The sequence below is a fragment of the Ursus arctos genome, unplaced genomic scaffold (genome assembly GCF_023065955.2).
Source record: "Ursus arctos isolate Adak ecotype North America unplaced genomic scaffold, UrsArc2.0 scaffold_19, whole genome shotgun sequence".
Lineage (NCBI taxonomy): Eukaryota > Metazoa > Chordata > Mammalia > Carnivora > Ursidae > Ursus > Ursus arctos.
Genome location: NW_026622863.1, coordinates 1,811,095 through 1,822,265, shown reverse-complemented (window position 1 = coordinate 1,822,265; position 11,171 = coordinate 1,811,095). Strand labels below are relative to the sequence as shown.

The 11,171-nt window shown below is 58.5% G+C and overlaps 1 protein-coding gene across 4 annotated transcripts in view; it reads right to left on the bottom strand.

Annotated features, from left to right (window-relative positions):
- Positions 1-2,208: 2,208 nt before the first annotated feature.
- CA5A (carbonic anhydrase 5A) overlaps positions 2,209-11,171 on the bottom strand; it is a 26,223-nt gene continuing 17,260 nt past the window's right edge. For all 4 annotated transcript variants that reach the window (XM_048223655.2, XM_044382336.3, XM_026494631.4 and 1 more), the window contains 4 exons: positions 10,272-10,367; positions 10,090-10,152; positions 5,613-5,768; positions 2,209-3,284 (listed from right to left, as the gene is read on the bottom strand). In XM_048223655.2, the coding sequence (XP_048079612.1) occupies positions 3,147-3,284; positions 5,613-5,768; positions 10,090-10,152; positions 10,272-10,367 (453 nt within the window). In that variant the 3' untranslated portion in view covers positions 2,209-3,146. The remainder of the gene's footprint in view (positions 3,285-5,612; positions 5,769-10,089; positions 10,153-10,271; positions 10,368-11,171) is intronic.

Below are 11,171 nucleotides of genomic sequence, written 5' to 3'. Positions count from 1 at the left end.
GAGTCTCTCCTTCAAGATCTATTTTGACGGCTTCAAACCAATCCTCTCTTACCGAGCATCACCACCAAACTCAGCCCTTGTAAGAGTCAAAACATGTTTATTTTAATCCATTTCTGTTGTAAAGGAATGTTCCCTTGGAGGCGCCGGTCACCTGCTGGCACGGAGTTTGTGATGCCCACAGAGGTGCCGGAGTTGACATCCCAGGTGGCCGCATGTCCTGTCTGCAGGGCCTCAGACACCTGAGCTCTCAAGTGGGCAGCCAGGAAATATACCTGCCCAGGTCCCGTTAGAGAGCTGTGCTGTCCAACATGGTGGCCACTGGCCGGTCATGGGTGGCATTTGAATTCAAGTAATTGAAATTATGTACAAATGAAATTCAGTTCTTCAGCTGCACTTAACACAGTTTAAGTGCTCACTGGCCAAGTGCGTCCAAGAGCTGCCATATAGGACAGCCCAGTTCTAGAACATTCCACCATCCCAGAAAGTGCTATGGGACAGCCCAGTTCTAGAACATTCCACCATCCCAGAAAGTGCTATGGGACAGCCCAGTTCTAGAACATTCCACCATCCCAGAAAGTGCTATGGGACAGCCCAGTTCTAGAACATTCCACCATTACAGGAAGGGCTGTCGGACAGTGCAGCTGTGGAGCATTGTCAATATCCCTCCCTCACACCCCTGCATTTCCCCAGCACCTTTCTCAATCTGTCCCCTCCCCCCACCTCGAGAAGAGCCCAGTCTCGGTGTGGTTTTGCACGCACCGCAGTGATGGCTGGACAATGGCCCAAGGCATCCTTGTCCTAATCCCTGGGACCTGTGCATGTGTGACCTCCCATGGCAAAGGGACTTTGCGGATGGGATTAAGGATCTGGAGGTGAGGAGATGCGCCTGGACGATGGGTTGGCCCCGTGCACTCACAGGGTACTCATCAGAGGGAGGTGGAGGGTCCGAGTCAGAGGTGCAGTGGGGTGATGGAGGCAGAAGCTGGTGGCAGCGATGTGTTTGGAAGGCGGAGGGGGGCCATGAGCCAAGGGACGGGGGCGCCTCTGGCTGTTGGGGAAGCCAGGAAACAGCTCCGTCCGGGAGCCTCCAGCAGGAACCAGCCCGCTCACACCTTGACTGTCGCTCCCTGAGACCCGTGCCTGACTTCTGCCCTCTGCCCTCCAGACTGTAAGGCAACAAATACACATTGTTGGAAGCCACTGAGTTTGGGGCAACTTGTATGGCCACCACAGGACGCCCACCCTGTGCACGAAAGCCCACCTCACTCAGGACTCAGGCCCTGTGACATTTCCCCAGAAGACAAGAGATACTTTTGGTCCAAACCGGACTTTGCACTATCCTCTCCTTGTCCGTCCTTCTGCAGCGACTGGAGCCGTCCTCGCCCAGCTCCGCACCCGGGCGCACAGCCAGGGCCCCCATCACCCGCGCACCCGGGCTTGCTGGAGTGGGGGTGCCTCTGCGGGCTCTGTGAGCGCCCGAGGGCCCGTGGTGCTGCATCCGGACCAGGCTTGGGAACGGGACGGGCACCGTGAGGGTGTGCTTTCCCAGCGAAGACAGTGCATGCAGAAGTGGGGCTTGCTTTCTCTGCGGCGGGGGCCGGAGCCTCGACTCGCCCAAAGCCAGACTGTAAACTGTGGACACCACGGGAAGCTCGGAGACTGGGGGAAAATGCAGATCTCTGCCAGGACAAACCACATCCGTATCATGCGTCCTCCTTGATCCGAGACGCTATTTGCGGACGGTAAGGAGCCTACTTATTCTTTATCTCCCCAAAATGAAATGGGTTTTTTTGGCTGCTCCTCAGTGGATCTGTATTTTGCACATGGGGACGGAGGCCGTGGCGGCACACATGCTGCGTGTCCGTCACCCCCTGACTCCGAATGCCCAGCACAGACAGGCCGTCTCCATATTCTTGACATTTCCAGAGAAAAAGATACTCTAAGATTTTGAAAGGTAAACAAGTAACATGTACTTACTTCAGGGGGATAAAAGGAAGACGAAAACGCGCACGTGCTTACGTGTCTCACGGCACGCTGGGCAGGAGGCTCATGTTGGGGGGGTTTGTGGTGTTGCGTTCCCACCAGAGGGGAATATCTGTGATGCTTCAGGAATAAAAACGCCCTTGTCAGTCACTGTAGCACAGCTGTAAGATGGGTGAACGTGGGGCACGCGACGCGAAGTGAAAGAAGCCACGACAGCACGAGCACTACGTGGTTCCACTATGCTTTATTCTAGCACAGTCAGCATCGCGGAGACAGACGCGGCCACAGTGACCGCCGAGGGCTGGGGGTGGGTGTGGGCAGGGAGTGCGCGTGGGGGACAGCCTCCAGTTCCATGGGATGAAGAGAGCTCGGGCCGGGTGGGGGGAGACGGCTGCACACCGTTCTGAACGCAGTAAACACCACGGACCGTCCACTTGAAAATGGGTAAGATGGTGTGTGTTTCACCACCGTTAAAAAACAAAAACCAGAACCCCACCGTGAGAAACCGTTACACACCGTCCAGAATGACCAGAACTAAACGGCACTGGGTCCTGCGCGGCCACGTTGGAAAAGCCCTCGGCCGTGAAGCTGGGGGGGAGGGGGCGCTCGAGCCAGGGAACCAGGGAACCAGGGAACCAGGGAACGCAGGCGGCCCCTGGGGCCGCGACAGGCCAGGAAGCCATGGTTCCCTGCGAGCCTCCAGAGGGAACCAGCCCGGCCGACACCTTCAAACTGGGCTTCTGGCCTCCAGAGCTGGGAGGCAGCACGTTCCCGTCGTGTTAGCTGCCCCCCCGGTTTGTGGTCATTTGTCTCAGCAGATGCTGTGGACACTGAGACGCCCAAGAGTCCGGAGGCAGGGAAGATGCACGTGGGTCCCAGTCCCTTGAGAAGCACGCGGTGGCCTTGCGTGTGGAGAAACAGAGGCCGCCTGTCTGAGACAAGGAAGCGCGGACAACAGGGGCCGGGCGGGTGGCCATGGGTCAGCGGTTGGCGGGGGCTTGCTCGGGCACCGCCGTGGGCCCCGAGATACCTCGTGTCCCACATTTCCGTTCCCTACCCTACGGAGGCTTCTTTGAAGTGGTTTCTTTTCCCTGCAACTGAGAAGCGCAGCAACTGAAACAATGATCTCTTTCTCTCTTTTCAGTTTCAGAGGCAACGTCTTCTCAGATGCCCTCCTCCACAGCCCGGAAGGATGAACGGACCTTCCGGTTCATCAGGGGTTGAAGTGGACGGTAGTTGTCCACCATCGAACGCTCTTCTTCACCAAGTGCAGAAAACAGGAGCGAGCGAAAGGCAGCCAGCTGCAATGGAGAGCAGCCAGAGTGGGCTGGGTGCAGGTACGGCGTGAACCAGCACCCAGACGGCCCTCCTGCCGTGTGCACTCGTGCTCTGCACCCCACTCTCGCCCCGACACACTGAATCAGGGATGGCCGCGCAAGGCCAGCACGAGGTGGCGGAGGGGACACCCAAGCGAGGTCGGAAGAGCCACCTCCAGCATCCCTCCCCGGAGAAGCCAGCCGCCATGTTGGGAGGACACCCAAGTGGCTCCCGCAAGAGGAGCCGAGGCCCCTGGCCAACAGCCAGCAGCAGCTTGCCGGCCACGGGAGTGAGCCGCTTTGGCGACGAGCCTCCAGCTGGGCTCAAGCTTTCAGAGCCCCACAGGACATCTGACTGCAAGGCCACGTGCGATCCCAAGCCAGAACCACCCCATATCCTGACCCTCGGCAGCTCTGGGGCATAATGACAGAGATTGTCTACTTAAGCCACTCACTTTGGGAGTCACTACGGCAACCGTTAACGGACGCCTGTAACGTAAAAGCCAAGCAAACACATACGACAGGAAGTAACACTTGATTCGCTTCTCGCTGAGGGAGCTGGAAGTCCAATTTTATCACGTCATCTGTTGTCAGAACATACTGAGGAGCCATGCAGGGATCGCTGCCATGTTCAGTGACCCGTGGAGCTGGGGTTGTGTTTACAGAGTGACCACGCGCGCAGCGAGCTGGCAGCCCCCCCAGAGTCGTGGGCGGCATGGGGGGCACAGGCTCCCGGGCGCTCGGGCGCAGCAAGCCCACCCGGTACGCGCCTGCCCTGCACCTGCTGTTGGCGCACTCAGGACGGCAGCTTCTCTCCCGCTCCCACCCTGCGAGGGGGTGCACGCACCCCCTCCCCAGTTCCCCCGCTCAGGGAAGGGGCTTCTGCTCTGCACTGCTGAATAATACTTGGCCCGTCTTAACTAGCTCGCGTTTCTATCCCCGCCCGACGGCAGCGTGCGGAGACCGTCCTCGATGTCCCCCATCACTGCACCTGCAGCTGCCCACTTCCCACCTGCTTCGGCTGCCATAGCAGGCATGTACGGGTGCTCCCTACGTGTGTGCTGGGTGACTGAGGGGTCCTCGTCACCAGGGGCCATTTTTTGGCCAGGGTCGTCCTCCTTGTGTCTCTAAGAGTTCTGGTTGGGGAGAAGAGTGGATGGTTCTGTCCTCCAAAGCAAACGGCGTCACTCCCTGACTTTTGCACAGGAGAATTCATAGAATCGCGAGGCCGGAGCCTCTGAAAGAGAACGCGTGGCCGGCGGGGACGGGGGCCGTGGCGGCGCACGGGCTGTGTGTCCGTCACCCCCGGACTCAGCAGGCCCGGCACAGATAGGCCGTCTCCGCATTCTCGACATTCCCAGAGAAAAAGATATTCTAAGATTTCAAAATGTAAACAAGTAATATCTACTTGCTTTAGGGGGGAAAAGACTATTTAGAACAGGAAGAAGAAGGAAGCGAGAACCCCTGAAAAATCCTGGGACAGCCGGCATTAACTTTGCGGTGCAAGTCTGTGTGCGGGATTAGGGCTTGCTCTGTGAGTGCTCGCTCACCTCCTCCCTGCCCCGTGGACCTCACCGCTGGGACGTGCCGTGGCCAACGGGATGGGAGCGTGTGGGGTCTGCTGGTGTTTGCATTTCTGTCATGCACCGTGGAAACCAGCTCTGGGCAGCCACTGGTCTAAGGAGCACGAGACACCCTGGGCCCGACCCAAACCCCAACCACCCTGCTATCCACAGCCAACCCACAGACCCAAAGCAGGAAAAACAGTGCTTGTTGGGAGCCATTGAGTTTTGGGGTGGTTTGTTGAACAGCATGGCTGTAGCAATAGCTGACTGGGGTAATCGTTCTGGAATTTTCAGTGCGTATAACTCAGTGCAGCCCGTGAGAGAAACCTCAGCAATCTCAGTTGTTTACTGTTTTATCACCCAGAGGATTGGAACAAAGTCTAGACTCTCTTTCCTTCAGTGCTCTTACTTCCTTGATGGCTTTGCAAAATTCATGGACGGCACTCCTTTCTCGGTTAATCTGCTCACCTGCAAATACCTGCTGAAGTCCCATCTTGGGGACCCACGTCCCAGTTCTTCTTGTAAAGTGACTTTAGCCCAACGCACACAACAGAGCCCAGCCCTGACCTTGTTCATGTGTCATCAGGGAGACTTGCCGTGTCTGAACTCGAAGCCGCTGGAGATCAGACGGAGCCGGAGGGTCAGGGTTCTCCGAGCTCCCGCGCACTTGCTCCCAGCATCCTGGTGGCCCTGAGCGGGACGTGAGGCTTCAGTCCCGCCCCCCACCCCCGTTCAAGGCGCAGCTCACCTGGCTCCGAGCCACTTCGATGGGCTGCTTCTGGATGACCCAGGTGACCGACTCGCTGAGCGGAGGCGTGGTGAGGGAGCCCGCGTAGGTCCAGTAGTCCCGGCAGGCGGGCAGGAGACGGGCGGGCTGGAAGGGGCCCATGACGGCCCGCGCACCCTGGGAGGGCACGAGCACAGGCGTCAGGTCTTAGGCAGCGGGGGGGGGGGGGGAGCGGCGGCAGGAAGGGGATGGTGCCCCATCTCTAGCCCAGCGGTGAGGCCTTCACGGGGTAAAGACCGCGAGGCCGCGGTTGTCACATTTGAAGCAGTGACCGTCCTGTGCAGAGCAGGGGTCCCCACCAGATGCTTACACGTTTCCTTTCTAAGTCATTCATTTTTGTACACCTTCTCTGTGAAAACACGACATTTTTGGAAACGGTGGTAAGTAAAAGAACACACATAACACGAAATTGACCATCCTAACCATTTCTAAGCGTACAGTTCCGTGGCTCTAAGTACGTTGACGTGTGTGACCACAGGCACTGTCTGTCTCCAGGACGTTCCCATCTTCCCAAGCAAACTCTGTCCCCGTTAGGCCCCCTCCCCGCCTCCCCCCCCCCCCCCCCGCCCCATCCCGGCCCCGCCCTCCCCCATCTCCTTCCCATCTCTGTGGGTCTGACTCTTCCGGAGGCCTCGTGTGAGTGGAACCTCAGGGTGTTGGTCACTCCGCACGGTGCCCTCCAGGTCCGTCCATGCCGTGGCAGGTGTCGAAATAGCCTTCCTAATATTCCACTGCATGGATGGACCGAGTTTGGCTTCTCCATTCGTCCCAAAGCAGATGCTTGGGTTGCTTTCTCCTCTGGGCTGTTGTGGGCAATGCTCTTGGGAACATGACGCACCCATGTCTCTTCAAGACCTTGCTTTCTGTTACTCGGGGGACATACCCGGAAGTGCACATACTGGTCCCACGGTAACTCTGTGTTTAAGTCTTTGAGGAACCATCAGACTCTTTCCATAGTGGCTGCCCCAGAAAATACTACACTTTGTAGACAGCTGGTGTTCTCTTTAAAGCAGGCTGCCCTGACCTTAATGCCAGGATTCTCCTTCTCTGGACGCTGTCCTCGACCCCCGAGCCCCAAGTTCCCTTGCTGCAGCCAAGGGGGGCTTGTGTCCGCGGTCAGAATCCGCATCTACTGACTTTCCAGGCTTCGTCAAAGGATCGGGGAAAGCTGCCTCTGTGCGTTCCTGGACGCAGATGGGGCACACCTTCTTTCACTCGCCCACAACTACGTGCTGTGCCCCCGACTCTATGTTGGGCACGGGGATGGGGCAGGAGCAGAGAGGACAAACTACCCACGTTCCCGGGACTCCTTTTCCTGGAGAAAAGCAGACCACACACAAAATAAGTGCGTAAAACATCGAGTAGCTCCCCCCATGTTAAGCATGATGGAAGAAGTTTAAGTAGGGCAGTGGGATCAGAGATGCTGGGAGGTAGGGGCTGGCGTGTTAAGAGGGGCTGTTCTCAAGGCTTCACAGAGAAGGAGATGTTTGAGCAAAGACTTGGAGGAGGTGAAGGAAGAGGCCTGCAGGTTTCTGGGGAAAGAACATTCCTTCCAGGAAGTGGGCAGAGCTGGCACAAAGGCCCTGAGGCAGGGTGTGGCCTGAAGGGCTTGAGGAACAACACAGAGGCCACCTGGCTGGAAGGAATGAGTGAGAAACCAAAGCAGTAAAGAGGTGGGGGCAGGAGCCTACAGAAAGAGACACCCCTGCCTCTGCCCAGGACTAGGGGACCCCTGAAGAAATCCACCAGCAGGGGCAGGAGGCCTGGGGCTGCGATTGGGATGCCACTCAGTACAGTGTGGGGTGAGGGAATGGGTGCAGACTAAGGCCCCCCAGCAGACTTTTGCTCAGGGGCGGAAGGACCTCTTGGGGTCCCTCAGGTTGGCAGGCCCAGGACAGTGGCCCCTACTGCTCTGCAAAGCCAGACTAGCCGTCGCCGAGGTACCGGAGCCGCAGACAGGGCCCGGGGGGCACTGTGGGAGGGTGTCCAGGCACGGAGCGGACACGCTCGTCTCCGGGGAAGGAGACCTCCCTGCTCACCCGGACCCTGCACCCCTGCCTTCAGACGCAGGAGCTCGGGGCCCTGGCGGCCCCCCTGTTCCCTAACTGCCGACCCCCCAGTTAGACGCGCAGCCCTCAGGCAAGCTGCCGGATGCAAGGACTGGAGCCGCTTCACAGTGCCGGTGGCCACCACTGCCCTCCGCACCAGGGGGCCCTGTGGGGCTCGTCGTTTCGTTAACGTCTTAGAAACAGCGGTTCGGAAATACATTCCCATAGCGGGGGACCCACACGTCCAAAGCTCCCGGTGCTCTGGCTCTCAGGACATTCACGGATGGACACCAGCACCCATCCCACAGTCAGCTGTAGGACACCCAGCACCTCGGTAAAGAACCCCCGTCACGCCCCACCCCGCCCCCGGTCTGCTTTCTGTCTCCACGGATTTGCCGTCCTGGACATTTCCTACACAGAATCACATGCTCTGTGGCCTTTGGGACCAGCGTGTCACTCAGTGTCACACCTTCAAGGTTCCTCTGGGGGGTGGCGTGGCAGAACCCCAGTCACCCTGTGGGCTCCAGTGATTTCTTGAAGGAAGCAGGTCACATGTGCACTTGGGACAAAATGCAAGAAGTGCCGCCGGGGGGGGGGGGGGCGCTGTGACAAATCCACGCCCCCCTCCACCTCAGACTGCAGCCCCGAAGGCGCTTCCGAGGCCGTTAGCGCAAGGTTTCAGGTCCACATGCAAGAGGTGTTTGTACTTGATTTAGGAGGAACGTAGGCTGCGTGGAAGCGATTTTCCTGAAGCCACGTAGTTAGCGGCAGAGCCCAGACACTGCGGGAGGTCTGTTCCACCCCAAGGCTGGCTGTCCCTCCTTCCCACGTGCCCACCACCGCTTTCCCGCCATTAAAATGTTGGGAGGGTCCACGACCACGCATTTGTCAAAACCACAGGACGGTAGGCCGCGGAGATGGCGTCTAACTGTGCCAACGTAAAGAATGGCTCCAGACATTGGGGGCACCCAGCATGGGGCTCAAAGAGGGGCCACTGAATCTAACTGGGTCACCCCCCCCACCCGTGAGGCACAGACGCCCACCCTGCAGGCTGGACTTTGGTTTCCTACGCTCTCACTCTTATTTCTCAGGTCAGGGAGCCGAGGCCGAGGGGGAGCATCGGGCCCAGGAGCGAGGCCCCGGCAGCCACCTCTGTCACCCTCGCTGACACCCCTTCTCCCGTGTGGCTTTCCCAGACGGCCCTGGGGTGGCCAGACGCACTCCAGGGCTTCCGTGGAAGGAAAACAGACCCAGAGTCAACAGCCCCTCGTGGCCAGGTCCTTCCCTTCCCACCGAGAGGTGGAGGCCGTGCCGTGTGGGAGGCGGACGCACGGGGAAACAACCTCGGTTTACTCTGGCCGCAGACCAGCAAGGAAGAGGATGCTCCCAGCACCTTGACCTTGTGAAGTTCCTGAGCCGGAGGACGGGGCAGCAGGGGGTGATCTGGTCTCGGTCCCTCCGGGGCCGGCCCCGAGGTCAACATCAAGGGGAACACACCGCACACATCAAACAGACCCCGTGAAGCCGCTGAGGAAGGGTTGGCCCCCGCTTCCATCTGGAGCCGCTCAGGCCATTGTTGCGACAGGTCCGGGCCCATCCGTCCCCGTCCAGGGACCACCGGGACTTCTCGCGTCCCGGAATTCTTTTGTTTGGTACTGAACAAATAAACTGCAATTCTTTGGAATTTCCATGTGTCCACCAAAGTCCTTTCTCAGCCGCTGTTGGAGAAAAGCTACGTTTTTGTCCCCATCTTCTTGAGCTGAGTTCAGGGCAGCAAGGTGCACAAGGGGAGCTGAGTGACGACGCCCGCACTGAGGGCAGGTGGGCGGGCTGGCACGCTTTCTCCCTTCCCCCGGCCTCCCTGTTCTCCCGGGACGGGGTGACCCTGAGATCCCGCACCAGGAGAGCGGCAGGTGGCATGCCTGTGGACACTCCTAAATGACAGTTAGGTATTTATGGCAGTTGGTTTTAAAAACAAACATTATCCCTGGTAGGTGTCATTGCCTGGGACAAGTCTGAAGATTCTTTCAAGGCTGATCAGTTTAAGGGAAAACACTACGTAACGAATAGTACCAATGACAGGTGCACATGGCAAAAATCTTAAGATGCTATCTGAGCCGCTGAATTTTGGGAATTCAGATGGAGTCCAGCACCCCCACTCTACTGAGGAGGGAGGGGTCCACGGGGAACAGGGACCACAGACGTCAGAGAGTGAGCTCGCTGGCGACGTGCTGGAATCAGCCCCAGAGAGCCCCAGCCCTGGTACGGGACTCAGAGCCCCTCAGCCATACCCTTCCACCCAGCTGATCTCCTGTCCTTGCAAACGAGTCGTTAATCTAAGCAGACGAGCTTCTCTGGCTGTGCTGGTTTCAAGCCACGCAGCCGCCTACCTTATGCTTTATTTCCGGCAAGACTTCCACCAGCTTCTGCAGCGCCTCGTGATGGGCCCCCAGCTGCACGGCACAGACGGGAAAGGCTGGTGTGAGACGGCAGCAGGCGGGAGGGCGAGCCCACCCCACGCTCCACGGACCGTGGTTCACCTGCCCTGCCGGGAGAGCCGTGGCAAGATTACCTTTAAAAACACGCCTATCACGGCCACGCCGTTCTCCCCCGTGAGGGCTTCTTTGTAACTCCGGTATTTCACCGAATTCCAGTGAACTAAATGCAGCTGAAAGAGAGGAGAAAGGAATTACGTTGGCACGATGCGGCAGACATACCGCGCGGCTCCTCCTTCCCCGGCCGGACCCGGCAGCCATTGCTAGGTTTACCGCAGCCCAGCTTGGGGCTCCCAAACGCAGGGAGAACCACAGAAAGTAAGGGCCTGGCACTTCCAGCAGGAGGAAAGGAGGCTCGGCTTCACGGTGTGAAGTAGGGGTTGGTGGAGGGATGGCGTGCTCTCTCTCGGGAACTTGAGCGAGGTTGCCAGGTCAGCCATGGGATGGTCAGTTAAATTTGAATTTCAGATAGACAACACACAATTTTTAACATGAGTATGCCGTCCAAACTGCATTTCCCCCTACGTCTGTCATTCTCCTCTGAACCTCATCTATGTCCCTATTTCGCGTCCCTCTTTGGGTTTTCCCGAGCCCAAACTCGGCATCAGGATTGGCCAGCTGACAAGGATTTAAATAAGGGGCCAGGTGGCGGGGCCTGGCTTGGGTTCCGTGGGATGAGGGCTCATGGTCCTGCTGAGGCTGAGCTTGGCCCAGACCCAAGAAGGGGCCTGGGTGTCCACACATAGGTCCTTCTACAGGATGACCTGTGCTAGAGGCCTTTCTGAATGGCGACCCAAGCCCCAAATCCACACTGACAGTCCAGAAAGCCCTCCAGCCTGTTATGGTCAACAAGACCCTCCCCGTGCAGCTGCTGGGTTGCAAGGCTGGGGGGGCTTCTGCCAAGGGTGCGGGGTCCACATGTGCTCCAGGTGGCACCTCACTCCCAATGAACCCCAGCGCTCCCAGCCACGGGCTCT